General features: G+C 35.8%; 1 protein-coding gene across 3 annotated transcripts; it reads left to right on the forward strand.

Annotated features, from left to right (window-relative positions):
* On the forward strand, positions 1-25,511 carry SPRYD7 (SPRY domain containing 7). Of its 3 annotated transcripts, XM_037061381.1 has the most exons (5): positions 1-314; positions 5,830-5,946; positions 7,946-8,112; positions 16,393-16,495; positions 24,045-25,504. In XM_037061381.1, the coding sequence occupies exons 1-5, from the start codon at positions 209-211 to the stop codon at positions 24,140-24,142; spliced, it is 591 nt and encodes a 196-aa protein (XP_036917276.1). In that variant the 5' UTR covers positions 1-208; the 3' UTR covers positions 24,143-25,504. The 3 variants fall into 3 exon arrangements, with proteins under 3 accessions (XP_036917276.1, XP_036917277.1, XP_036917278.1); XM_037061382.1 differs by lacking the exon at positions 16,393-16,495 and having other exon boundaries at positions 24,045-25,511; XM_037061383.1 differs by lacking the exon at positions 5,830-5,946 and having other exon boundaries at positions 24,045-25,508.
* Positions 25,512-27,530: the final 2,019 nt, after the last annotated feature.

Genomic DNA, 27,530 nt, shown 5'->3' on the forward strand with positions numbered 1-27,530 from the left:
CGGAGAGCCGATCCTCAGCTCTTCAGCCTAAGCCTGCTACACCTCCGCCTGTGCTGTACCCTCCCAGCCTGGAGTGTCGCTGTACCCGGCCGTGCACGCCACACAGACTCCGCCAGCGTTCCAGCGGGGGGTGGAGGTGAAGAGGAGGGGCAGAGGGTGGTGTCACAGCGGTTTAGGGTCTACAGCAGCGTCCGAGTCAGGTAGTGTGATGGCTGCCTCCGCGTTCTGCTGCCTGCGGTGTTGCAGAGACGACGGAACGAGACACATTCCCCTGAAGGAGATGCCGGCTGTGCAGTTGGACACACAGCACATGGGTAAGGGCCCTCCTTTCCACAGGCTCAACGGCCCATTCGGGCGCCGTAGGAGGTTCGGGGGCGTGTAAGTGGGGGACCACAAGCAGCAGGGCCCGGCCTTGCTGAGCACTGCTCCCCCCTCCGCTCCTCCCACCCTCCCTCCGCTCCTCCCACAGCAACGCAGCTTTGACAGGCTTTGGTCTCCTGAATCTCCTCTAGACACCTGCGGAGGCCACCTCGGCCCAGTTCTGTATTCAAGGTTACGCAGCACCTGTGATCCGGAGGTGGTTGCGTGGACCTACTCATTTTCTCTGGAATTTCACAGGAATCTCCTCCGAGCTGCCCTCGCCTGAGGCTCTTCAGAGGTGCCGAGGCTTGGGGCACGGGAAATGGTCTGCTGTTCTTCCAACAGTGCTCTACTGTCGAGCTCCAATCAAAACCTTCAGAGTGCTTTAGGTCTGGTCCTGCTCCTTCAGCCCTGGCAGTCACCTTTCTCTTTAGCCTATCACTTACAGACTGAAGCTTGTTTTATTGGTAGTGATTTTCCGCTCACCTAAAGTCAAAACAAGACAAATTACAGAAGTCTGAAGTCGCATCTCAGATCACAGCCTGCCATTACAAGCTAAAACCCCCCATTACCTGACTCCTTCTTAGTCACTATTAAAGATGTTGTAATTTCATCTGACTGGCTTCTTCCCAACAGGTTGGGCTATTTTAAAATAAAGCAGCACTTTGCTCATTTGCATCTATCTCTTTTACCTCCCTATTTAAAATGGGCATAAAACTTCTAATATTCTCCCTCTCCCCTCTGTAGCCTCTTTCACCACGTTATATCTGTTTCCTAGACTTTCCCCATATAGTTCCGTGCTTCTGGAGTTTGGTTCTAGAAGCCAAGATTTTCCTTATATTTTTGTATTTCTGTAGCCAGTGTGATCATTGTATGCTACTTTTTACATGGGTATTTATTTCTATTTTTCCAAAGATTTTATTCATTTATCTTTAGAGGGGAAGGGAAAGAGAGAGGGAGAGAAATATCTATGTATGGTTGCCTCTCAGGCGTGTGCCCTGATTGGGAATCGAACTTCAATCCTTTGGTTCACAGGCTTGCACTCAATCCACTGAACTACACCAGCTAGGGCTGGGTATTTGTTTTTAATGCTTGGATTTTTCCAAGTAAATATATGTAGGTATGTATGTGTATCTTTTTAAGTTGTGTCTTATCCATCAACATTTAAGACAGGAATGTTCAAATCCTGCAGTTTCCCACAGAAAATGTTTCCGTTTCATCTATTCATTCAACTGATATTTACTGAGTCACTATCAGGTAGCAGGCATTGCTGGGAACACAGTAAAGGACAACCATGTGTAGTTACTGGAGCTTATAATCAGCCTTAGCTCTTTCTATCTACTACCAAACTTTGGTTTACTGCCGTCTACTCTTTGGAGCATTCCTTTTCTCTGGTTTCTTCTCTTTAAAGAGCTGGTCAACTGTACTCATTCAACTTTTTCCAAGCTGTTTAGTACCTTTCAGTAGAATAATGTCATCTCCAAATTTTCTTCCTGCATTAAATATGTTCTTAACTATTCTTCCAGTAAGAAGAAACCTGTTTTTAGAAATTGAGTAACAAGAAAGAAAGGAAAGATTTGTTGTTGAGTTAAGAGTATGTTTCAATCCTAAATTCATCTGAAGTTGAAAATATGAAAAGCACACTGAGCAAGTATGCATGTATTTGGATATGTGAAAGGTTATATGAAATAACCTATAGAATGTGATTGCTTGTTTTTAAAACAGTCTGTACATTTTATATCCAAACAAATGTTTTCTCTTTCAAGTTGTAATTTATTTTGGTGATGTTGCATTGCTTAAAACCATTTTTGGAACTCCTCTTTTGTCACTTTCTGTGGCATACTCTTTGTAAATATTTGAATTTTTGCCATATCTTCTGTATTTAATTGTCAATTGACTTTTTAGAAATGAATATCTCCCGAAGTAGCTACTTTGAAAAAGATGACACTTATTTGTAAATGTCTGATGTTTCTTAAAACCATACTCTTTGTTAGTGTTTATATAACAAACCTAACTCTTTGTTAGAGTACAGTCAGAGTGCTCTGACTGTACTCAAATTTGCCTTGAATTTCTAATGAATAAAACTACATAAATTCCATAGCCAAATATAGGATATCTTTGAATTTAAAGAAGTGGAATATGCTTAAAATAATTTCCTAACAATTCATAAGCACTCCAGAATGTTCCCTGAATATCTTTCTCTGTGAAATCTCACAGAGTGCCTTGGAGATATGAAATGATATTGAAGTTAGAGAATAATACTGTGCTCAGATTTGGTTTTGTGGTTCCCAGCTGAGAGTAGACTATATTGTATTGAGGGTCTTCTGATACTTCCATTAACTTAAGACCTTAGGATGATATCCAAGATAGTAAGGTATCTACTGTAGAAGCTTGGTATTAGATTTTAGGATATATGGAAACCACAAAGCATTGACAGTTAAGGAAAAAAATACCATTTATTTGCATAATTCTTTAAAATGTGTTTCACTTAGGATGCTTTTAGTTACAAGTAACACAAACTATAACTCAGAATTGTTTAAACAATGAGTGACATCTATTGTTACATGTAACTGAAAAAAGTACAAAGCAGTTTGAGCTTCAGGAAAGACTCTGCTGCCAAGGACTGGGTTTCTGTCCTTCTCTTCCTTGTGCTGTTAATTCCTGAAGACTGGCTTCCGTGATGACTTGCAGCAGCTCCCTGGGCTTCCTCATTTAGGTCCAGCAAGAACGAGAGAGTGTCTTTACCCTTTCATTTTGTGCAGAAGTCCTGAGACTATCACTGATTTTAGTGGCTTAGGTCATATAACCATTTTTTACTCAATCACTGTGGCCAAGAAATGTGAAACGCACTGATTGACTTAACCTAGGTCAAAGCTGTATCCCTGAAGAGAGGAGATTGAGTCAGCTTCTTTGGAACTGTTTTGATCTTTAGAGGAAAGGCTTTTGGGAAAGGGAAAACAGATGCTACATGTGCTACTCCATGTGCTAAGCACATGTCTACTCCAAAGTGCTTAGCAGAGCATATTTATTCATTCATTTCTATATCAGTTATTTGCTGAGTGTCTGCTAGATGCCAAGTCCTACATGGTCTTTGTTATCAGGGAAGAGCTGAGCCCTGGGTGCTCTGCAGTTCAAACTGCTGGGGGTATATTTTGAAGCCACATGTAAATTATTTCTAAAGGTACTTACTCAGAATTTAGGGGTTAACATAATGAGAAAAAATGAATGCTAGTAAATTTTTTATAATCATAAAAGGATTTTAGTTTTGCCTTGTTTAAGAGACAGTGGCTATAAGAGTCTGAAAATTTAGAATTGTGATTGGTGGTGAAATTTTGCATATCTATTATGCATTTGTTGCAAATAATTTTTATTTAAACATGAACTCAATAGTGAGTTGATGAGATAACTGCCTCCCTGCTCATACTTTTTGTTACTGTGCCCTAGTTTTATTTAACCCCCTCAGGAGTCCCATGTAGTTCTAATAGCCAGATATGCTTACCTTATACACTTATTATCAGTGTAGCGGTAATGCTGGCCACAGATCTTGGATGTCACATGCCTCGGTATTATGGGATATTTCATAGATATTAGAGTAATATTAATTCTCTTCATGTTCCCTGATATACATTCTTAACCAAATCAAGGTTTAGAAAAGAATTGGTATTGGGCTCACATCAAGAGACGGTTTTTCTCAGTACCTAAAGGAAACATGCAGCTCACTGAGTTGTTTGTACTTAATGGGAGTAGAAGTTCACTAGTTGAAATTTCACTGGGTTCCATTTACTGTGGATGATAGGAACCACTGCACTATAAAAGCAATGATACTTTTGGTCTCTCCTAAATTGGGAGAAGATATATAGGTTGGCCAGGGTTATAGAATACATGAAATTTTTCTCTCAGGCTTTAGACACTAACCGAAGAAAATTTGATCAGTCTAGAAAACCAATTGATCAATTCAAACTCAATTGTACTTTTCCCTAACAGAAGTAATTTACCTGTGAACTATCTGGTGATGCTACCTTCTTTATCTTTACAAACTGTTTCAGTTGTCTCTATGGATCATACTATTTCTTATTTGTGAAGACCAATAATGTTTTCTTTGAATCTATCTTGAAGGAAGACTGCTTTGTATACGAGGCATATCATAACAAATGGTTTTAGAGCCATGCTAGGTGCTAAACACTACCTGTGCCATTTGTTAACTGTTTTGTCTTGTTCAATTTACATAACCTCTCTTAGACTCTGTGTACTTATCTGAAATTAATTGCTTATGCCTATTTTAAAGGATTATTGGAAAGATTAAATGAAGTCTTTGTAAATTATTATGTATAAATAACCTGTAATAGCTACTAAAACATTAATTTGTATATGTACTACTTTGATTTTTGATATTTCTTTTACCAGAATGAAATCTGAAGACAAGTCTACCTTTTATTCTTTGCATTTCTCATAGCTCTTACCTCAATGCCTATATAAAAGGTATTCAATAAATGCATATTGCATAAATGGATGAATAATAGAATAAAGATGTCAATATTTTGCCTTAAAAAAGAGACAATTGTTCTCAGTCTCATTTATCAAATATTATTTGAACTAAACTAAAAATTCCTAGGAGACTAAAGTGCTTTTAGTGATGTTAAAACCTTTTTTACATATTTGCAATATGATTGACAGCAGCTATCTTATAAACATTTTTAAGATCCTAAAATTAGCATTTTTCAGTGTTAGCTATTTCAAGAACAAAGACTGTTTCTGTCCATATTCTGTATACTACTTGACTAATTCACTAGCATAGTACTTTGTACCCAGTAGATATTCAGCTAGTTTTAGTAGATTATTTTAATTAATTTGGATTTGATTGAAAATTATACCAATTTACAAAACTTTCTAAGTGTTTATGCTTTTATTTCAGTTAAGAGATTTATGAAACTATCAAATTGATTCACTGGCTAAAAATTAAAGAAAGTTTATTTCTATTTTTAAAGTATTTTAAATACTCTGTGTAATTCAGAGTTTGAACTGCCTAATTAAACAGGATTTGTATCTACAGATGAATATTAAATATAAATGTTCTTTCAGGAAAAAATAGTGAATTAAATATTTTAATATAATTTATTATTTTAATATTTCAGAATACACTTAGTATCCTTGTTTTTTGTGGGCTGAGAGTTAAAAGTGAAACAGAGCCCTGGCTGGTGTGGCTTAGTGGATTGAGCACTGGCCTGCAAACCAATGGGTCAGTGGTTCAATTCCCAGTCAGGGCACACGCCTGGGTTGTGGGTCAGGTCCCTGGTGGGGGGCATGCGAGAGGCAACCAGGCATTGATATTTCCCTCTCTTTCTCCCTCCCTTCCTCTCTGCCTGAAAATAAATAAATAAAATCTTTAAGAAAAAAGTGAAGCAGAAATTAACCTTAATTGTTGAATAAGAAAATATAAAACTTTACACAGTGTCTGAATTTTTTGTTTAGGAACAGATGTTGTTATTGTAAAAAATGGAAGAAGAATATGTGGAACAGGAGGTTGTTTAGCCAGTGCACCTTTACATCAAAACAAAAGCTACTTTGAATTCAAAATCCAATCCACAGGTTGGTATAATGGTACTTGATTATTAAAAGTTGTAATTATTCAAAATATTAGGAGTAATTTTCAATATATAAAAAAGTTCAATGGGGTAATAAAAAAGCTCTGAGCTTACTTAGAAGACATTTTCTCTCACTTCATGTTGTGTGATTCTAATTTAATTAGTTAATTAAATTAGTTTTCTCATCTATATGAGCTATGTTTTGTGGAAGTGTTTTAAAGACAGGACATACTAGATCATTTTGAGGCTCTAACATTATTACTAATATAATGAATTATTAATGGCAGGTGCAGTATTTCATTTGGTTGACCATTTAAGGTATAGATACTATTTATCTTAGAATAACATCAGTCTTATGATCCTGAATTTTTCTCTTAATTCTTCTTAAGATACCCTGATTTACTCTTATCTGAAGTAATCAGCAGATTTAGAATTCTGACAGAAGTCTAAAGTCTATGCTTTCTTTTAAAATTTATGGAGTTTCTTGAATTGTATAACAATTTTACATGAGTATTATAGCTAATAATCAGTTAACTTGTGACATTTTTGAATATAGAGAAAACATTTTTAAAAGCTTTATTATGAAGAAACTTCTAGTGAAATATAGCATGAGTAATATAGGTACAGAATGGGAAAACTAGAGTAAAGTAAATCAATCCTACTCTTACCCGAATGGCTTAAATGATATAAAATGTTCCTGTGGAGCTTGTTTTCTAATTCTTTTTAAATACTGATTTTCTTAAGTGTCCCCCATATGTAATAATTACAATCTGTCCTCCATTTAATTGTTATTATAAGTTGGTTCACTGGCTGCAAAATGTCTGTGGTTACTGTGATCTTTTGAAGTATAACATACCTTTTTTCAAGAGAAGCAAATACTTTCTTGAGCCTTAAATCTAACGCAAATTTGTATGTGAATTTTCTATAAAGGATGATATCCCTAGGATAAATGTGTTGCTGGGGCTCGTAGTATTGATCTCAAAGAAAGCTTGAGACAATTGTCCCAAAATGTATTACAGCATGCACAGTTCTTTAGCAGTGAGGAGACTCTATAACACTATTAGAACTGTTGTCCTTTGAAATTAATTATATTTCCATTTGTTACTCTTAAAATTATCCCACTTTAGAGGATAAATTATAATAGTCAAATTATTTAAGAGGACAATACAGTGAAGTTCAAATACACAGCATTTTGATAGTCTCACTCAATCCAGAAAAATTGATTGGTAAGGTGGTCTTCACATCTTCTTCCATTTATACAGTCTGTCCTGATTTTAATCAGAACTGGAAGGAGACAGTTTGAGGCAAAATCCAGAGATCTAGGTATTCTGTTTGGCTGATTAAGAGAAGAGCTGCTTGCTTTAAAAGTCAGCTTAGTCCAAAAGGCTTTAAATTCACTGATTTAACTATTGAATAAGAAAATGCTTTTACACTTTATCAATAATTTTCTTCTCTCCGTGATATTGACCAAGTCATATATTATGTGTCACATAATATAGATGCAAAAATTAAAGATAATAATTTCCCACTCTTCAAGGTAGTGCTAGAAATAGAACCCCATGCCATTTAAATTCAATGGGTAGTTTCTAAAAAACTTTTTTAGAAAAAAATAATAATAAAAATAGCTATATATTTTTAGATATTTATTGTGTGCTTTATTTACCCATTTTTTGGAGTACGTACATGATTCCAAGTGCTTTACTTGAATTATCTCACTATGTCTTATAATAAGCTTATAAGATAAGTACTGTTGGAATCCGCAATGTACAGGTAAGTAAACAAAGAGACCATAACTAAGGTAACAAAGATGACATAGCTACATCAGGATTTAACCCTTGGCAATACAACTCCAGAGCCCACTCTCTTTCTTATCTCCTAGGCTATATTAAGTCTGCAGAGAACATAGTATAATTTGCACACTACTTTTTAAAGATTTCTTGGGGGATAAAAAGATTAAAAACAAATAGTTCATTGTATTTTTAGAAATATCATTATATTTTTAGGAGTCTGGGGTGTTGGTGTTGCAACTCAGAAAGTTAACTTGAATCAGATTCCTCTTGGCCGAGATGTGCACAGCCTGGTGATGAGAAATGATGGAGCTCTCTATCACAACAATGAGGAGAAAAACAGACTGCCAGCCAACAGCCTTCCACAGGAAGGAGACGTGGTGGTGAGTTTTCTTGTGGAGTTGCCTTCCACTGTACATGATTACACTTGAACTGCTTTTTGTATATGTACTTTTGCCTGGGAGTGTATGGTTTAAATCATAAAGCACTGAGATTATATCTACATTTTCTAAAGAGAGTACTTGGTGTGGATGCCTTACCAAACTATTTTCTTTTCATTGCTGTTACTGGTGAGGGATATCAGTGTAAGACCTTATTTCCATTCAGGAGAATTAATGACAGATAAGCAGCAGATCAACATTTCCTGCATGTTCACATCAGAGGAATCTTACTTCACAATTTTGAAAGTTTGCTCACCCTTAAATTAGGAAATATTAGTATTTTTGCAGCTCGAGGTCTCTTAGAGAAAATTTTGACATTTAACATTAATTTTGACATTACTTAATTTGTTATGAACCTCTGTTAAAGAATTACAACAATTCACCACAAGTTCTCATTAAATTTAACCTTACTAACCTTATTTCACATTAAGAACCTTTAAAAAAAATGGACTTAAAATCTTAATACAGTGGTGTCTACCTCATGGTCCAGGATAGCTATGGATATGGCCCAACCCAAAATTGTAAATTTACTTAAAACATTACTTAGTTTTATAACTAAATTTTATACTAATTTATATTACTCAGATATGTACATTTTCTATATTAGTGATCACAAACTTGGGACCTGCTCGATGATTTTAAAACATTGTCGAAAGGGCCGCTAAATAATTAGGGTTTTTATGTGAGAACTTTTTTGCTTATTTGTGGTGGTGGCAGATACCATGAAAATTATGCATGAACCTTTTTTTTGCTCATCAGTTTTTGCTAGTGTTTCTGTATTTAGTACAGCCCAAAACAACTCTTCTTCCAGTGTGGCCCAAATGCCAAAAGGTTGGACAGTCCTGTCTTAAGGCTTTCCCAAAGACACCCTATTGAAAATGTTATCCAAAGATCCCTTTCTCAGAAGAGATTAGAACTGATACCACAGAAATACAAAAAATTGTAAGAAATTACTATAAAAAATGATATGTCAAGAAATTTGAAAACCTAGGTAAAATGGACAAAATTCTAGAAAAATATGATCTTCCCAAACTGAATGAAGACAAAACAGAAACCCTGAGCAGACCATAACAGCTTACAAAATTGAAGCAGTAATAAAAAAAAAAATCCCATCACACAAAAGCTGTGGACCAGATGGTTTCACAGGAGAATTCTACAGAGCATTTAAGGAAGAGCTAACCCCTATCCTTCATAGACTATTCCAAAAAATCTAAGAAGACAGAATACTCCTGAATTCTTTATGAAGCCAGCATCATCCTAATCCCAAAACCATATAAAGACATAAAGAAAGAAAGCTTAAGGCCAATATCACTGATGAACATAGACACTAAAATCCTCAACAAAATATTGGCAAACCATATCCAGCAATACATTAAAAAGATCACACACCATTATCAAGTAGGATTCATCTAAGGGATGCAAGGATGGTACAATATTCACAAATCAATAAATGTAATACATCACATAAACAAAATGAAAGGCAAAAGTCACATGATCATATCAATAGATACAGGAAAAGCATTTGATAAGGTACAGCATGCATTCATGATAAAAACACTTATCAAACTGGGATTAGAGGGAGCATTCTTCAACATAATACAGGCCATATATGAGAGACCTACAGCCAACATCATACTCAATGGGCAAAAAAACTCAAATCTTTTCCAGTAACATCAGGAACAAGACAAGGGTGTCTGCTTTCACCACTGCTATTCAACATAGTATTAGAAGTCCTAGTCACAGCAATCAGGCAAGAAAAAGAAGTAAAAGGAATCCAAATTGAAAAGGAGGAAGCAAAACTCACTGTTTGCAAATGACATGATAGTGTACATAGAAAATCCTATAGTCTCAACCAAAAAACTACTCGACTTAACAAGTGAATTTGGCAAAACAGAAGGATACAAAGTGAATATCCAGAAATCAAAGACGTTTTTGTACACCAACAATGAAATATCAGAAATAGAAAGAGGAAAAAAACATCCCATTTGATACAGCAACAAGAAAAATAAAGTTCCTAGGAATAAACCTAACCAGGGAGGTAAGAGACCTGTACTCAGAAAACTACACAACACTGAAGAAAGAAATTTAGGAAGACACAAACAAGTGGTAGCATGTACCATGTTCATTGATGCGAAGAATTAACATCATCAAAATGTCCATACTACCCAAAGCAATTTGTACATTCAATGCAATCACTATTAAAGTACTAATGACATATTTAACAGATATAGAACAAACATTTCAGAAATTTGTATGGAACCATAAGTGACCCCAAATAGCTGCAGCAATTTTGAGAAAGAAGAACAAAGTAGGAGGAATCACAAAACCTGTATCACAACTGTAGTATGTATAAGACCATGCTAATCAAAACTGCCTGGTACTGGCCCAAGAATAGACATATAGACCAATGAAACAGATTAGAGAGCCCAGAAATAAACCCAAGTTTCTATGCTCAATTAATATTCTACAAAGAGGGCAGCAGCATAAAATGGAGTAAAAAAAGCCTCTTCAACAAATGGTGTTGGGAGATCTGGACAGCTACATGCAAAAAATGAAACTTGATCACCAACTTACGCCATACACAAAAATAAATTCGAGGTTGAGAAAAGATTTAAATGTAAGTTGTGATACCATTAAAGTCCTAGAGGAGAATGTAGGCAGGAAAATCTCATATATTCCATGCAGCAATATTTTCACTGATATGTCCCCTAGAGCAAGGGACATAAAGGAAAACATAAACAAATGGGATCTCATCAAAATAAAAAGCTTCTGCATGGCTAAAGAAAACAGCATTAAAATGAAAAGAGAACCAACTATATGGGAAAACATATTTGCCAATAATATCTCAGGCAAGGATTTGATTTCCAAAATATATAAAGAACTCACATGACTCCACACTAAGAAGACAACTCAATTAAAAAATGAACAAAGGACTTGAACAGACACTTTTCCAAGGAGGACATATAGTGGGCCCAGAGACATGTGAAAAGATGCTCAGCATCACTAGCCATTGGAGAGATGCGAATTAAAAGCACATGAGATACCACTTCACCCTGATGAGAATGGCCATTATAAACAAATCAACAGACAACAAGTGTTGAAGAAGATGTGGAGGAAAGGAACCCCTGGTGCACTGTTGGTCCGGTACAGCCACTGTGGAAAATGGAATTGCCTCAAAAATAAAACTGAAATTGCCTTTTGACCCAGCAAAAGGGATTATTATTATTCGCTGCTGGGATTATATCCTAAGAATACTGAGATGCCCACCAATCCGTAAGAACCTATGCACCCCAATGTTCATAGCAGCACAATTTACAGTAGCTAAGTGCTGAAAGCAACCTAAATGCCCATCAGTAAATGAATGGATCAAAAACCTATGGTATGTTTACATGATGGAATACTATACAACAGAAAGAATGAGAGAGCTTTTACCCTTTTCAAACGGTGTGCTTGGAACTGGAAGCACATTGTGCTAAATGAAATAAGCCAGACAGTGAAAGACAAATACCATATGATCTCATCAACAAAACAAATAAGCAAGTAAGCAAGATATAACCAGAGACATTGAAATTAAGAACAGTCTGACAGTATGGGACCAGAGGGGAGGTGGGAAGAGATAATGGGAGGAAAAGGGGGAAGTGTTTTGAGGAACAACTATAAAGGACACATGGACAAAACCAAGAGGGGGTGGAATCAGGGGTGGGTGGTGTAGATGGCTGGGGTTTAGGGTGGGGAAATGCAGACAACTGTACTTGAACAACAATAAAATAATTTAAAACAAAACAAAGATCCCTTTCTGTCTTTTCTAGATAGTTTCTCTCATACGGTGTTAGCCAAGAATCTTATACACTGAGTTCAGACTGTTTACTATTGATTGAGGATAGAGTTTTTAGGTCTCCTTTAGCAAAGGTGCCCTTATACACAGAACTCTGAGTTCCTGGCTCTGGTCCCAAGTTGAAAGGAGTCTGTAAATAACATGAGAAATTTTCCAGTATAATGTGACACAGACAAGGGAAAGTCAGGTTATTGAATTAAATACACAGTATTTTGGAGAAAATGAAGAAAGATGTGGAAATTTAGATTTTCTGCAAAAAAAAAAAAGGATAAAGAACACTTGGTTACTAAGTAGGTAAATTGTTAAAGTATTTTCCAATTGGCTAAGAAAAAAAAGACTAAAGGCATAAACTTTTTTTAAAATCTGCTTTTCACTGTTCTGTTTGAATAGTTAGTTCTGTATTTGTAGATCATTTCCAGATGTTCATAATATGGAACACCATTATTCAAATGGTTATTTCTTATGAGAGAATCTTGAATCAAGTTGATGCTGTCAACCTGTTTACCTTAACAGATAAAATTCGAACATGAGAAAGGACAATCTGTAGCAAAAGTTTTTCTCTGTTAAATGTGGTGAACTTCTGTTTGTTATTCTGGTCTTTTTATTTCATTCATTGAAATGACTGATATCACAAATGGCCAAATTTAAGAATGTCATTTTTCATCTGTCATCATTAAATTGAACTTTGATTTTCATGCCCCTTTGGTAAAAGGCCTAACAAAGCTGAAATATATGCAGAATCAAGAAAAATAAAACATTACCCTACCATTTTAAGTTTATCTTCCTAGTTCAAACACTTGAGAACAAATTTCATCAAATTGCTGAAAGTGTCATTGGAAAAGTAGACTAGATTATAAAATAGGAAAAATTCTCGTATGGGTAGAATTTTAGTCATATACCATTCTCTGAGAAGAAATCAAAAAGAATAAGCTATCAACATCCAACCAAATTATTATATTCATACAATAATCATGTATGAGTGGTCTACTGTAGCACTAGGAAGGGATAACTGAAACAGTTTATGCTTATTGTTTTAATAAATAATTTTGAAAAATGCAAATACATTCTAAAATTGCGTTTTTCAGTTTAATTTTAGAGAAATTTGATAAACACTTCTGTAGCATTTATTATGTGACAGGCACTGTTTTAGGTGCCTGTCAGGGATTAAATTGTTTAATCTTCATAACAACCTTATGAAATAAGTAGTATCATGATCACCATTTTACAGATTAGGAGATGCAACTTCTTTTACAGGGTGATCCCAGGGTTGTAATACAGGCAGTTTAATTTCAGAGTTTGTTCACTAAGCCTGGACACAATTATTAATAAGTGCATTGTTATGTCAAAATCAAACCTAATGTCTAAGATCAGGGGTGTCAAACTCATTTTCACTGGGGGGCCACATCAGCCTCGCAGTTGCCTTCAAAGGGCTGAATGTAATTTTAGGACTGTATAAATCTAACTACTCCTTAACTAGGGGCGAGGAGTTTGGCTGCCACTGGGTAGAAACAAGTTGCCAGGCTGGATAACACAAGATGGAGGGCTGGATTCAGCCTGCGGGCCTTGTTTTTGCCACCTGTGGTCTAGGTCATATAAGAGGACAGATTAAGTTAGAAAACACTTGAACCGAATGCTACAGGTAGGGGCTAGGGTTCTCAGATCTTTCTCACTCCTTTCTTTGGTATTGAAACATACTGGGATTTTGCTGTTATGCTGGAGGCTTGTGTTTAAAGCTTGCTTGCTTGCAGTAGGTTATGTTGCCACCAGGTGGTGAGGGATGCCTGAGTTACGACCTGATATGAACTGCTAGAATTTCCTGCAGTCCTATAAAGAGAATAACGCTTTGCTTTTTTTGTAACTTTGTTTTCTAAATGAAAATAGACCTCTTCATTTAAAAAACTAATCCCAACTATCAGTTGTCTTTATGATTATATTTAAATACTGAAACAAATGAAACAAAGGCAATCAGTTTACCTTTCTCAAAATTCCTTAGCTTTTTTTTTTGAAGATTTTATTTATTTATATTTAGACAGAGGGGAAGGGAAGATGAAAGAGAAGGAAACATCAATGTGTGGTAGCCTCATATGCCCTCTACTGGGGGGCCTGGCCCACAACCTAGGCATGTGCCCTGACTGGGAATTGAACCCGCAACCCTTTGGTTTGCAGGCCAGTGCTCAATCCACTGAGCCACACCAGCCAAGGCTCAATATTCCTTAGCTTTTAATAAATATTTTTAACCTTGGCTTTACTAAGATTTGAAGAGAATATTTTAACACTTAACACATTGATTTATCTGAGCCTTTGCCAAAAGTCAGGGAGCAAAGACTAGATCAGGGATGTCAAACTCATTTTCACCAGGGGCCACATTAGCCTCACGGTTGCCTTCATAATTTTAGCACTGTTGTAAATGTAACTACTCCTTAACTGTCAAGGAGTTGAAATTACTTTCGGCCCTTTGAAGGCAACTGTGAGGCTGATGTGGCCCCCAGTGAAAATGAGTTTGATACCCCTGGACTAGATCATCTATAAGATCTTTTTCTACCTTTAAAGGGCTTTTAGATTGATATAATTTATCTACAGTCAGAAATCCTTAAAGTGGTTGCTGCTTGGTCTGTGATCATTTCTCTGTTGAAAAATCTCTGTTGTCTATTCTTAATTCTTTCAAGGAAAGCCCTCTTTTTGTCATCGGTCAGTAATGATTGTGTTAGGTTTTAAAGAGCATTTTAAAAGCTTAAAATTATGTAAGTATTCCAAAACTGTACTATATAGGTGTAAATCCCATTTCTGCCCCTTTCTACCTGTGTAGCTTTAGGTAAATTATTTAACCTCTTTGTGCTACAGTTGTAAAATGCAGACAATAATAATACCTTACTTGTTTATTCATTTATTCAAATGAATAAATATGAAGTGCCTAGAATACTGCTGGTATCTGTTTCCCAGCAATTTAATAATAATAATTGTTATTGGCCTGGCTGGTGTGGCTCAATGGATTGAGCACTGGCCTGTGAACCAAAGGGTCGCCGGTTGGGTTCCTAGTCAGGGCACATGCCTGGTTTGTGGCCAGGTCCCCAGTAGGGGACACTCAAAGGGCAACCACACATTGATGTTTTTGTCCCATTCCTCCCTATCTTCCCTTCTGCCTAAAAGTAAATAAATAAAATCTTTAAAATAATGATAATTATTATTATTATTAATTATGATTTTATACCACTAATAATGCACAAAGTAATGCTTTTATTCCAATATATTTTTTAAATATTTTATTTATTTATCTTTAGAGGGGAAGGGAAGGAGAGAGGAAGGAAACATCAATGTATGGTTGCTTCTGGTGCATCCCCTGCAGGGAACTGACCCCTGCTGGAAACTGGCCTGCAACCCAAGCATGTGCCCTGACTGGGAATCGAACCGCGATCATCTGGTTCGCAGGCCCACGCTCAATCCACTGAGCTACACCAGCCAGGGCAATTTGTTAAAAAATCTTTTGAACTGTGGCTTTTCTGTTTTTCAGTTTGGTAGTGATTACCAATTACAGTTGATCCTTGCACAACACAGGGTAGGAGCACCGACCCCCTGCACATTCGAAGTCTACATATAACTTTTGATTTCCCCAGCATTTAGTTGTCCCTCAGTATCCACAGGGACTGCTTCTAGGACTGCCCGTGGATACCAAAAGCTATGGATGCTCAAGTTCCCTATATAAAATGGCATAGATCAATGCATACAGTTTACCCTCCACATACTCCCAGCCATGGATTGAAAATACTACTTGTATTTATTGAAGAAAATCTGCATATAAGAGACCTGCATAGTGCAAACCATATTGTTCTAAGGTCAACTGTATATTTAGTTATAAGTCCAAGTTTTATTTTAATAATACACTTGATGTATCTGAAACCAAGGCAAAGAAATACAGAAATATATGGTTTCTTTTTGAAAGTAAGTTATATAAAGACACTTCTTCCCAATATGAAAACAATGGAAGGCAGTAAGCCCTAATGGTGAAAACTTTATTGTTTCCCCCACTTTAGATCAAATTAGGGTCTCTCTGTTGACAGTATGCCAGTAGTTATATCATCTTAAATATCCAAAATATAAAATCCAGATTATCTAAATGTAATACTAGGATTTAAACAGGTTTCATTTGTTTTACCTCTGATGTGGACTCGGGATTTTACCTACCCCAGCCCCACATAATCGCCACCATTTTTTTTCTTTTTAGCTTGGTTCAAGTAGAAGTCTACCAAATTGTAAGCTCTTAAGGAAAGCTATTGTGACCTTCTATTTAGTTATTCTGTGTACCATGCTCCACAATGAGTACTTTCTGACTGGTAAGATTTTTATGAAACGTTTATATTTTTACCATTTAAAATATTTCCTTTTGTTTCTAGGGTATTACATATGACCATGTAGAATTGAATGTATATTTGAATGGAAAAAACATGCATTGTCCAGCATCAGGTATAAGAGGGACAGTGTATCCAGTTGTTTATGGTAAGCTAAATATTTGTAAATATTATTTTATATATGTTAACTTTTGCTAAGGACTTTTTTATTGGGAATGTATTCAGCAGCATATCACAGTCCTGTTGCAGGACTAAGGAAAGTTTTTATTCCCATGAAAAGTTATGTAATTATAGTTTCTGTACAAGTATATCTTGTAAGAATTGGGTTACTTAGAGATAACTCTATACTACTTAATTAATTTTTATCACAGAAAATTTCAAAAATGTTTAAAAATAAAGAGAGTAGTATAATGAACCCTAATGTACCCATCACCTATCTTCAAACAATTATTAACTTGTAGCCAACCAGATTTCATTTAACCCCAACACTCCCACTGCTTTTGACCTCCCTTCCTTGGAATATTTTGAGACTAATCATTTTACTCACAAATATTTCATGTGTATATCTAAAAAATAAGATATCTCTAAAAAATAGCCAGAATGACTTTATTACTATTCTGCTTTGTTTTTTTTATGTTACTAACTTTAAATAAACAAATATATGATTTTTTCTGTCTATGGTTTTAGTAAATCTAAAAGTATTTCTCATTTAATTACTCTAAGTTCTTAGATTTGAGCCATAATAAAACTAATTATTAATTTTTTGCAATAATTTCTTAGAAAATTAGCAATGTTATTGAGAACATACCATTTGGGATGTTAGAAAAGTAAACAATTACAAATATAAATATTTAACAGTGTGAAATTAACAGCCAAAGCCTGTGTTTTATGTTTTAATTAAGGTTTTTATTAGTCTTCTTTTCTCTAAAAAAATTACTTATTAATGATTTTACCTTCTGCCTCTTTACATGTAAAACGTGTTCTTTATTTATAGTTTATAGTTCATGCTATTACAGGTGTCCCAAATTTTCCTCCTTTGTCCTTCTTGACCCTGCACCTATCCTCACTTCCTTGGGTAATCCCCACACCATGTCCATGTCCATGATTCCTACCAGCATGTCCTTTGGCTACTCTATTGTAGCCAAAGATGTACTTTATGTCCCCATTACTGTACCCTAACTACTAATTTGTACTTCTTAATCCCTTTACCTTTTTCACCCATCCCCCCAATGCCCTTGCCATCTGGCAACATAAAAATGTTCTCTGTATTGTGATTTTGTTTCTATTTCTTGTTTGTATATTTTGTTATTTAGATTCAATTGCTGATAGATGTGTATTTATTACCATTTCATTGTTCATATTTTTTATCTTCTTCTTAATAAAGGACCCTAAAACATTTCATATAACACTAGTTTGGTGATGATGAACTGCTTTAGCTTTTTCTTATCTAGAAAGTTCTTTATCTTTCCTTTGATTCTAAATGATAACTATGCTAGGTAGAGTAATCTTGGTTATAGGTCCTTCCTTTTTATCACTTTGAATATTTCTTGCCAATCCCTTCTAGCCTTTTCTTTGAAAAATCAGCTGCCAGTCTTATGAGTGCCCCTTATAGGTAACTAACTGCTTTTCTCTTGCTGCTTTCAGGGTTCTCTCTTTATATTACATTTTGGCATTTTAATTATGATGTGTCTTGGAGTGGGCCATTTTGGGTCCATCTTGTTTGGGACTCTCTGTGCTTCCTGGACTTGTATGTCTATTCCTTCACCAAGTTAGGGAAATTTTCTTTCATTATTTTTTTAAATAGGTTTCTCTCTTCTCCTTCATATACCCCTATGATGCAGATGTTGGTATGCTTGAAGTTGTCCCAGAGGTTCCTTATACTATCCTTATTTTATATGTATTCTCTTTTCTTCTTACTGTTCTGATTGGTGGTTTTTTGCTTCCTTGTATTCCAAGTTGTTGGTTTGATTCTTGACTTCATCCACTCTACTGTTGTGCCCCTGTAAATCATTCTTTATTTCAATTATTGTATCCTTCATTTCTGACTCGATTTTTTTTATTCTGTTGAGGTCCTCGATTAGTCCTTGAGCATCATTATAAGCAATGTTTTGAATTCTGCATCTATGTATTGCATGTCTCCACTTTTAGTTCTTTTTCTGGAACTTTGTTCTGTTTTTTCATTTGGGCCATGTTTCCTCTACTTATTTTGGCAGTCTCACTGTGTTTCTATATATTAGTTAGAGCTGCTACATCTCTCAGGCTACATCAGGGTCACAAGACTGTACAGGACACCTACTGTTATCAAAGCTGTGTACTCTAGGTGTGTCCACTGTATGGGTTGTGTATACCCTCCTCTTATAGTTGAGCCTTGATGGGTGTTGGCATGTCCAAGGTCAAACACCAACTGTGTTCTATTAGGGTCAACAATATAACCTACAAAGCAGTCTACACATCACTGCTACTTTTGGGGGCTTGGAGGAGCCCAGGAGAGGCCACACTGATTCAAGGCTAACTGGTGCTAGTGCCAGACCTAGGGCAGTTGAGAAAGGGTTTACTCACTGAAGCCAGATGCTTCTTGTTTGAGAAAATTTAGGAAAATCTGAAGCACAGGCCAACACAAGCCATTTATATGAAAAAGCCACTGGAAACAGCTTGCTTGCGCCCTAAAAGTTGAATGGAGCCAGCTTCAAGGAATCACCAGGGTCAGGGCAAACAGTGTGAGCCAGTTTGATGGAGTCTGAGATAAAGCATTCACCTGCTGGCTGTGTGAGGTTGGGAAAGGGTTCAGAAAAGGAACAATGGCCTCCTCCAGCCCTTCTGTCTAGGAGAAAGCTGTCCCCCAGCTCTCCCTCTGATGCCAGCCAGTTCAGTTCTTTCCTGTATGCCTCTGATGCCTTTTAGTCTGCTGCTCCTGCACTGGAGCTTAGAGGGATTAACTCTGCACTTTGTGTAGGGTCTCTTCACTCCTGCGGGGGTTGCAGGTTATCTGAGAGATTTAAACTTTTTTCTTAAATATTTTTACATATATTCAGTGCATAGGTTCAAGGTCATGACTAGCTGCATGTTTGTGTGTGACTAATGTTAAGCCATAACATTTAGGCAGTCAGTTTGCTTGTAATACATGTTTCATAAGGGTGCATGTTCAATATAAATTATATATGAGAGGTACTGTGAACTCTGTAGTCAGTGTTAATGTAGTTGTGTTTTTTCCCCCATGAACTCAAAGTCATTGTCTTTTTTTTACCATTTAAAATGGCTGAAAAAATATATTGATTCGATAATCCAAGAGATGTTGAGGAACTTCAGCAAAAGCTACTCGAATCCAATAATGAGAATAATAAGAGTCTCATATACCCAAAAAGGGATAAAATGTAAATTTAACTTCAAGTATGCATTTCTATGACACTCTAAATTTAGATTCACAAAAGCCTGACACAATAGAATATTATAATCAAATGAAGTCAGGACTTGACACTGTGGACCAAAAGATAGACACATATAATGTGGCCAAGAACACCAGAAGATGGCCTATGGTTATATTCAACACAATTTTCAATATTGTAGGAATAAACTCTCAGACTATTCATATGCTGAACAGCAATATGAAAATAAGGCTCAGAGAGCCTTAGAAATCTCATAATGCAGTTAGTGTCTTAACAAATAAAAAGGTATTCAGAAATCTCTACAGGTGTTGTACAAGGCTCTACATTTGAAATTTCATCAATTTCAAACACAAATTAAAGGAAATTCTAATTATGTAATAGATAACGACTCCCCCAACAAACAGAAAAACAAAAGGATGTGTTAGGGGCTATGCATCCGAAACAAGTTGCTTATCAAAACATTTTTTCAAATGTTGTGAAAAGTATTTATGCCATGAGCATAGCAATATTATTTGCAATGACTGTTACAAATGTTTTACAAAAGCAATTATTGAAGATTCTGATATATAATATTACAGACATTTTGCTTGCTTTTTTAGGAATATCCATGTTTCCATTATTTGAAAATAAAATTTTTTATTCTTTGTTTTAATATTTCTTTGTTTAATAATTTCTATATTGTATGTGAAAAATTGGGTTGGTTTTTTTACATAAAATAAAAGGCACATTTTTATGATCACCAATAACTTTATTGATTTGGATATTTTGGGTATATTGGCCATCTCCCATGTGATATAATGTTGATTGTCCTCGATTAATGTCTCAATTTGGTTGCTGTGAACTTCAACTCATCTATCTGACCATGAAGCATCATCCAACAAGAAATCTCCAGCACAAAACTTCGCAGACTACTTTTGATATCTTTAATCACTCACAACACCTCCATATAATGCACAACTCTTTTGTTGTTGTTGTTGTATTTCAATTGTGGTTTTACCTTTCTTAAAATAATAAAGTATAATATGCCAAAAATGTTGTATATTTTCTCCCATCTGCAATATTAAGAAGTCTACACAAAAACTCACCAATTTTGAAAAGTTTTAAAAATATATTTTATTGATTATGCTATTACAGTTGTCCCATTTTACCCACTTTAGTTCCCCTCTGCTCAGCACACCCACTCCCACCTACATCCCACTCCCTTAGTTCATGTCCATGGGTTGTACATATAGGTTCTTTGGCGTCTATATTTCCTGTATTACTATTAACCTCTCCCTGTCTATTTTGTACCTACCATTTATGCTGCTTATTCCCCGTATCTCTTACCGCCCTCCCCCTCCTTGCTGCTAACCCTCCATGGGATCTCTATTTCTGTGATTCTGTTCCTGTTCTAGTTGTTTGCTTAGTTTGTTTTTGTTTCTTTTGTGGGGGGTTCAGTTGTTGATAGTTTTGAATTTGTTGTCATTTAACTGTTCATATTTATTATCATCTTCTTGTTCTTAGATATGTTCCTTTAACATTTTATATAATAAGGGCTTGGTTACTCCTTTAACTTGACTTTCTCTGGGAAGCACTTTATTTGCCCTTGCATTCTAAATGATAGCCTTACTGGGTAGAGTAATGTTGGATGTAGGTCCTTGCCTTTCATGACTTTGAATACTTCTTTCCAGCCCCTTCTTGACTGTAAAGTTTCTTTTTTCTGACTTCTCAAAAGAAATCTTGCCAATAAGGTTTCTTTTGAGAAATCAGCTGACAGTCTTATGGGAACTCCTTTGTAGGTAACTATCTCCTTTTCTCTTGCTTCTTTTAAGATTCTCTCCTTTAATCTTGGCCAATGTAATTATGATGTGCCTTGGTATGTGCTTCCTTAGGTCCAATTTTTTTGGGACTCTATGAGCTTCCTGAACTTCCTGGATTTGCTTCGCCAGATTCAGGAAGTTCTCCTTCATTATTTTTTCAAATACGTTTTCAATTTCTTACTCTTCTTCTTCTCCTTCTGGCATCCCTATGTTTCAGATGTTGGAATGTTTAGAGTTGTCCCAGAGTTTCCTAAGCCTGTACTCTTTTTTTTTTTTTAAGTATTGTTTCTTCATTCTGTTCTTACCCATATTGGGTAAGCCTAAAATCCACTCCTTTATAAAAGGAAGTATAGCTTAATATTCAAAATAGTTTAGCCTGAGAAGTGAAATATATACTAGAATGACTGAGTTATACAAATGAGTAGCAAGTAAAATTATTACTGTAAATTGTTTAATTGATTTTGCATTATTTTAAATGTAATAAAGTTATAGGTAATAAATTATATAAAGTGTATTTTATAAATTGGAATTGATAAATCGATGTAATTGAATCAAATATATTAACAGTCTGATACTATCACAGGTAAAAAGAAAACTTAAGTTCCCTTATCTTTGTCTTCTATCCCATCCCTAAATGTAAATCATTCCAGCCATTCATTTGGTCTGTTCTTATACTCAGTCTATGGAGAGAAAAAACACTGTATAACACTCAAGAAAAGAGTCATGGCAAAGTTTACTTCCAGTGCAATCTAAACTTTCAATATTTTTGGCAATTCTCTTAACATCTCTAAACATCCAGACCTTCACTATAGTTCTTCAATTTCCTACTCAATTCTCTGCAGGTGACCTTGCCCTCTACTTTATAGAGAACAGACTATCAGGAGTGAATTCTACCTTCACTTCCTTACCCTCCTGAAGCTTTTCTGGGACTACTCCAGTCTTGCCTCCTTTAATCCCTTCTCAGAGGAAGCGGTATCCTTCGTGTTCAGAAAACTCAGTCTATAGAATGTATTTCAAACTCTCCAACTCTGGGACTTCACTTTTTCAGCTATTTCATTGGTATCTCATGTCATCAACTTCTATCTTCAGTACCTGTAAACATTCTGAGTTATAGTAATAGGTAATCAATTTGATTCCTAATCTGAAAAATCTGAAAAAACCCTCCCTTAAAGTCATATTCCTCACTAGCCCTATGTTTATCTTTCTCTATGTGGCTGCATTTCTTATAGAATAGCTTATACCACTGGCTTTATTACATCATTCATTTGTTTTTCAACCCAGTTTGGCTGCCTTTACCACCACTTCACTGAAACCACCCTTGTAAAAATCACTATAATACCTTCAAAAAATGTAAAATACAGTATTTAAAATTTTTAGCATTTATTATTCATAAAATATTTAGTAATGTTAATTAAATATCTGTGCAATTTGACAATAGCTATAAAGTGATCACCTATGTCATTACCACAGTCAAGATAGCAAGCTTAAAAAAAAAAGATAGCAAGCTTATTTGTGAACCTTCAAAGTTTTCTTCTGCTCCCTTATAATTGTTCCTGCTCACCTCTTCCCACCCCAGGCCCAATCGGGCAACCATTGATCTGCTTTCTGTCAGTGCAGATTATCTTGCATTTTTAGAGTATTAAATAAACAGAAGCATATAGTTTGTATTAATTTTTATCTGGCTTATTTCACTTAGTATAATTACCTTAGGATTCATTCATATTGCATTAATAATATATAATAACAATAATTCAGTCTCTTTTTTGTTGCTAAATAGTATAGTTCATTCTGTGGATTTATCACAATTTGTATTTCCTTTTATCTGTTAATGGTTGTTTTTAGTTTTTGTGTTTCCTTTCATCTGTGTTAGGTTGTTTTTAGTTTTTGGCTGTTAAAAATAAAGCATTACAAACATTTTATGTACAAGTCTTTGTATAGCTATATGTAGTCATTTCTTTTGGGTAAATGCCGGTAAAAACATGTAGATACTAAAATAAGCTCTGAAGTCTAGTTGACAGTGTTGTATCAATGTCAATTTTCTGGATTTCATATTGTACTGTAGTTATATAAAGTGTTACCACTGGAGACTATATTATTTTTGCAACTTCCTATTAATATAATTTTTCAAAATGAAAAAAGTATTTTTTAAAAAGTCATGGATCTTTTAAAAAATAAATCTCAATAGTATACAGTTTTAAAATTAGCAAATAAGGGAAAATTAAAATTAGCTATGTGTGTACCATTTAGAGACATTTAATAATTATTAATATTTATAATAATTTTAATAATGTTATTAATAATCATTGATGATAATGTTTTGATAGACAGATTTTGTTTTTCATTGTGGACATTTTTACCCAACAGGATTATGTTTTGTAATCTGGACAGTAGATGCATTTATTCTTTTTGTCCTTTGATACTGTCATATTTTAGAAATAGTTTATTTTTAATTATGTATTCATAAAAATTAAAGGTATTTGCTTCTAACTTATTTATTTTCTTTGTCTATCTCTAGTTGATGACAGTGCAATTTTGGATTGCCAATTCAGTGAATTTTATCATACTCCTCCAGCTGGTTTTGAAAAAATACTATTTGAACAACAGATCTTCTGAATGTATTTGTTTTTGAAACGTGTATTTCTGCACTTTTAAGTGTTTACCATTTAATAAAGCTATACCTGACTACAGATGAAGTATATTCTTAAAAATATGCTTGTTGATGTTGTTTAAGGAACCAATGTATTCAACACACCACCCCAAAATTGTGATTTAAAATGCTTATGTTTTATGGTATGAAATCAGCACTTTAGGCTGTTTATTTAATTTTTATTTAAATAAATATAACCATGGGTATGGTTAACAGTATTAAGTGGAAATATGTATATAGATATTTAAAAGGGAATCTTACATAAAATATTTGTTTTAATAGAGACATAGAGTTGGGTAGGTTTTCGTTAAAGTTTAGATTTCATCAACTATTTTAAGACTGCAGTCCAATAATTTTGTGTCTCATGGCCTTTTTTATATAGACAATAACAAATTGACAAATTTATATTAATGGCAACCTTAATTTTTGCAATTTATTTACTATAAAATGTACCACTTTTCTTAAAATTTAAATTGCTTATTTTGTTTGTATGTCATTGCTTTCGATTTTCTTTGTGAAAGGAGATGTCTTAGTAATTGTTATTTTGTTGAAGACCATTATGCTGTGTTAGTTCAATACCAGAATAAATAGTGGTTGATTGGTGATAAAATGGGGGGCCACCATAAAAAACAGATTCTCTTCTGGAGGGCAGGCACCTTGTAATACAGGCTTCCTCCACTAGGTGGGTGTTCTAGGTATCCATCTCTATCAGTGTACCAGCTGGCATTGTTGTGGCTGCATTCAGCTTTAGTGAATTTTTTATGAAAAGTCCTCCAACTTATTTGCTCATTTTATGATGGATGATTTATGAGCAAATCTGCTCAAACTGTGCTGAGCATTCAGCAGTTTTTTTACTAAAAACGGGCATGACCCTTGTGCTCATCCTTCCTATTCACGTGATTTCCCACTGAGTGCCTCTTGTTTTGTTTTCCTGAATGAAAAAGGCCCTAAAGGGGAACATGTTGCTGATGTGGAAGAGAAGAAACAGAAAATGGAAGCACTAAAAGGAATCAAATTGATGAGTTTGAACACTATTTTCAGCAGTGGAAAAAACATCTCAATAGGTGCATTGCATCAAATGGAGGGTACTTTGAAGGTGACTAAAGTTTAGACATGTAAAATAAATACAGAATTTTTATATAAGTAGATTCTGTTTTTAGGGGGGTCTACCCTTGTGTAGTACACACTGACTGACATTTAGAATAAATAGTGTGATCCTTTAAACAAATCTAAATGAGATAATTCTTCTAAGGACTTCTATTTAAATGCATGTTTCTCTGTAAGGAATAATAAAATAATGCTAATTAAGGAATATTCACTACTATATTAAATACATTTTCTTCCTGTTCTGTTAATTATAAATTCACTTCACTCAATTATTTCAGAAGTTCAGAGGTAAGTGAATCCTCCCCATGACCTGAGCCTAATTTTCAGTAAAATCTTAGTTTACACCCTACTAACCCAAACTATTCACTGTACACATCTCTGGTACAGTCCTCTCTAAATGAACATGGCAAGGATACATACACTTCACTCCTTCATGAACAAGAGAACAGTACATTGTATTAGAAAAACATGGACATTAAGACTTCTGGCCAGGTGGAGGCATAGGTAGATACACTTTGCCTCCTCGCGCAACCAAAAGATGGACAACAAATTTAAAAACAAGAAAGAATGAAAACTGCCAGAAAATTGAACTGTATGGAAGTCCAACAACCAAAGAGTTAAAGAAGAAACATTCATTTAGACTGGTAGGTTGGGCGGAGAGGACACCTGTGTCAAGGCAGCAGTGGCTGGCAGACTGAGAGATCCCAATTTTTTTGTGTGAATAAACCAGGAGGAACAGCTTGGGGAGCACGGCCAAGCAACTCAGGGTTCCAGTGCAGAAAATAAAGCCTCAAAACCTCTGACTGAAGAAACCCGTGGGGATTGTGAATGTGAGAGAAACTCCCAGTTTCACAGGAGAATTTGTTGGAGAGGCCGATCGGATCCTAGAATGTACACAAACCCACAAACCTGGGAAGCAGCACCTGAAAGAGCACACTATGCTTGTGGGAAGCAAGAGAAATGACAGTAAGTGGTGCTAGAGCAGAGCAAGCAAATATCAGCTGATTTCTCAAAACTTGCAGGCAAGAAGGGGCCGGAAAGAAGTATTCAAAGTCATGAAAGGCATACTAGCCTTTCAAAGATTACTCTATCCAGCAAAGCTATCATTTATCATGGAAGGGCAGATAAAGTGCTTCTCAGATAAGGTCAAGTTAAAGGAGTTCATCACCATCAAGCCCTTATTATATGAAATGTTAAAGGGACTTAATCAAAGAAAAAAGATGATCAAAAATATGAACAGTAGAATGACAAGGAGAAGATTGCAGGGGAGTGAATGGAAGTCACTGACATCCTCCCAGGGCCAATCTGGAGTTACAATTCAATGTGGGGAAACCACCCAGAACAAACAACTGAGCAACAGTGAGAGAAAAGCCATATAACAGAAAAATCAGCTTTGGCACAATTTGTAAGGAGTGCAGTAGAGACTCAAGAGGGCTGGGTAGGTACCCACAGGTGGTATCACCAGAGGGGTAATTGAGTGGCTGTTTGGATCCCCCTGAGAAGAATGGGGTCTAAACCCTAAGCTAGGATTCCCAGCCTAAAGCACCAGAACCCAAAAAGTACACAGATAACATCCAGTAGTGAAAAGCAGCAGGGATGCAGAGACAGATGGCTGGAGATGCAAGAGCCATTTAAAAGAGCCAACACACAAATTTTCATTTGCCAACACCCTGGGCTCTGGCAAAGGCAGGGAAAGAGTGGATTGGTGACTCCTCAGGAGAGACTAAGGACTGAAGCTTTGGGGAGAGAACTGAAAGAGTAGATGCCAGGATCCTGGTGCTGAGTCATCCACCATACATCACCAGCCAACATGCTCAGGCAGACCACTCCCCTCTGAGCAGCAGCAGCCTGAGGGGAAACAATAGCCCTGAAACCAGGAGGTTCTCTCCCCTCGCCATGCGGTGCTTAAGCCTGACTTCTGAGTACTGATTGCCTAGATTAAAAACCAAAGGATATAGCCACAAACAGTGGATCCTTGGCAAAGGGAGGGGTGCAGAGTGGACTAGAGAGACTTGAGGAGACACTGGGGATGGAGGCATTGGGGAGAGAACTTAGTAGATGCTGGGATCCTGGTGCTGAGCCAATCCCCATATGGCAGCAACCATCCTGCTCAGGCAGACCATTCACCTCTGAGCAGCCACAGTCTGAAGGGAAACAATAGCTCCCACCCCAGGAGGGATTTAGACCTACCCTACGGTGCTTAAGCCTGACTGCTGAGTGCAGAGTGACTAGATTAACAACTGAAGG

This window comes from Sturnira hondurensis, unplaced genomic scaffold, assembly GCF_014824575.4.
Source record: "Sturnira hondurensis isolate 20B ecotype Veracruz unplaced genomic scaffold, ASM1482457v3 Scaffold0013348, whole genome shotgun sequence".
NCBI lineage: Eukaryota > Metazoa > Chordata > Mammalia > Chiroptera > Phyllostomidae > Sturnira > Sturnira hondurensis.

Excerpts from the sequence above, each read along its gene's own strand:
- SPRYD7 (XM_037061381.1), top strand. The coding sequence starts at position 209 with ATGGCTGCCTCCGCGTTCTGCTGCCTGCGGTGTTGCAGAGACGACGGA. Across the intron at positions 5,947-7,945 it reads ATTCAAAATCCAATCCACAG|GAGTCTGGGGTGTTGGTGTT; the intron begins GTTGGTATAATG and ends TTATATTTTTAG. Across the intron at positions 8,113-16,392 it reads CACAGGAAGGAGACGTGGTG|GGTATTACATATGACCATGT; the intron begins GTGAGTTTTCTT and ends TTTTGTTTCTAG.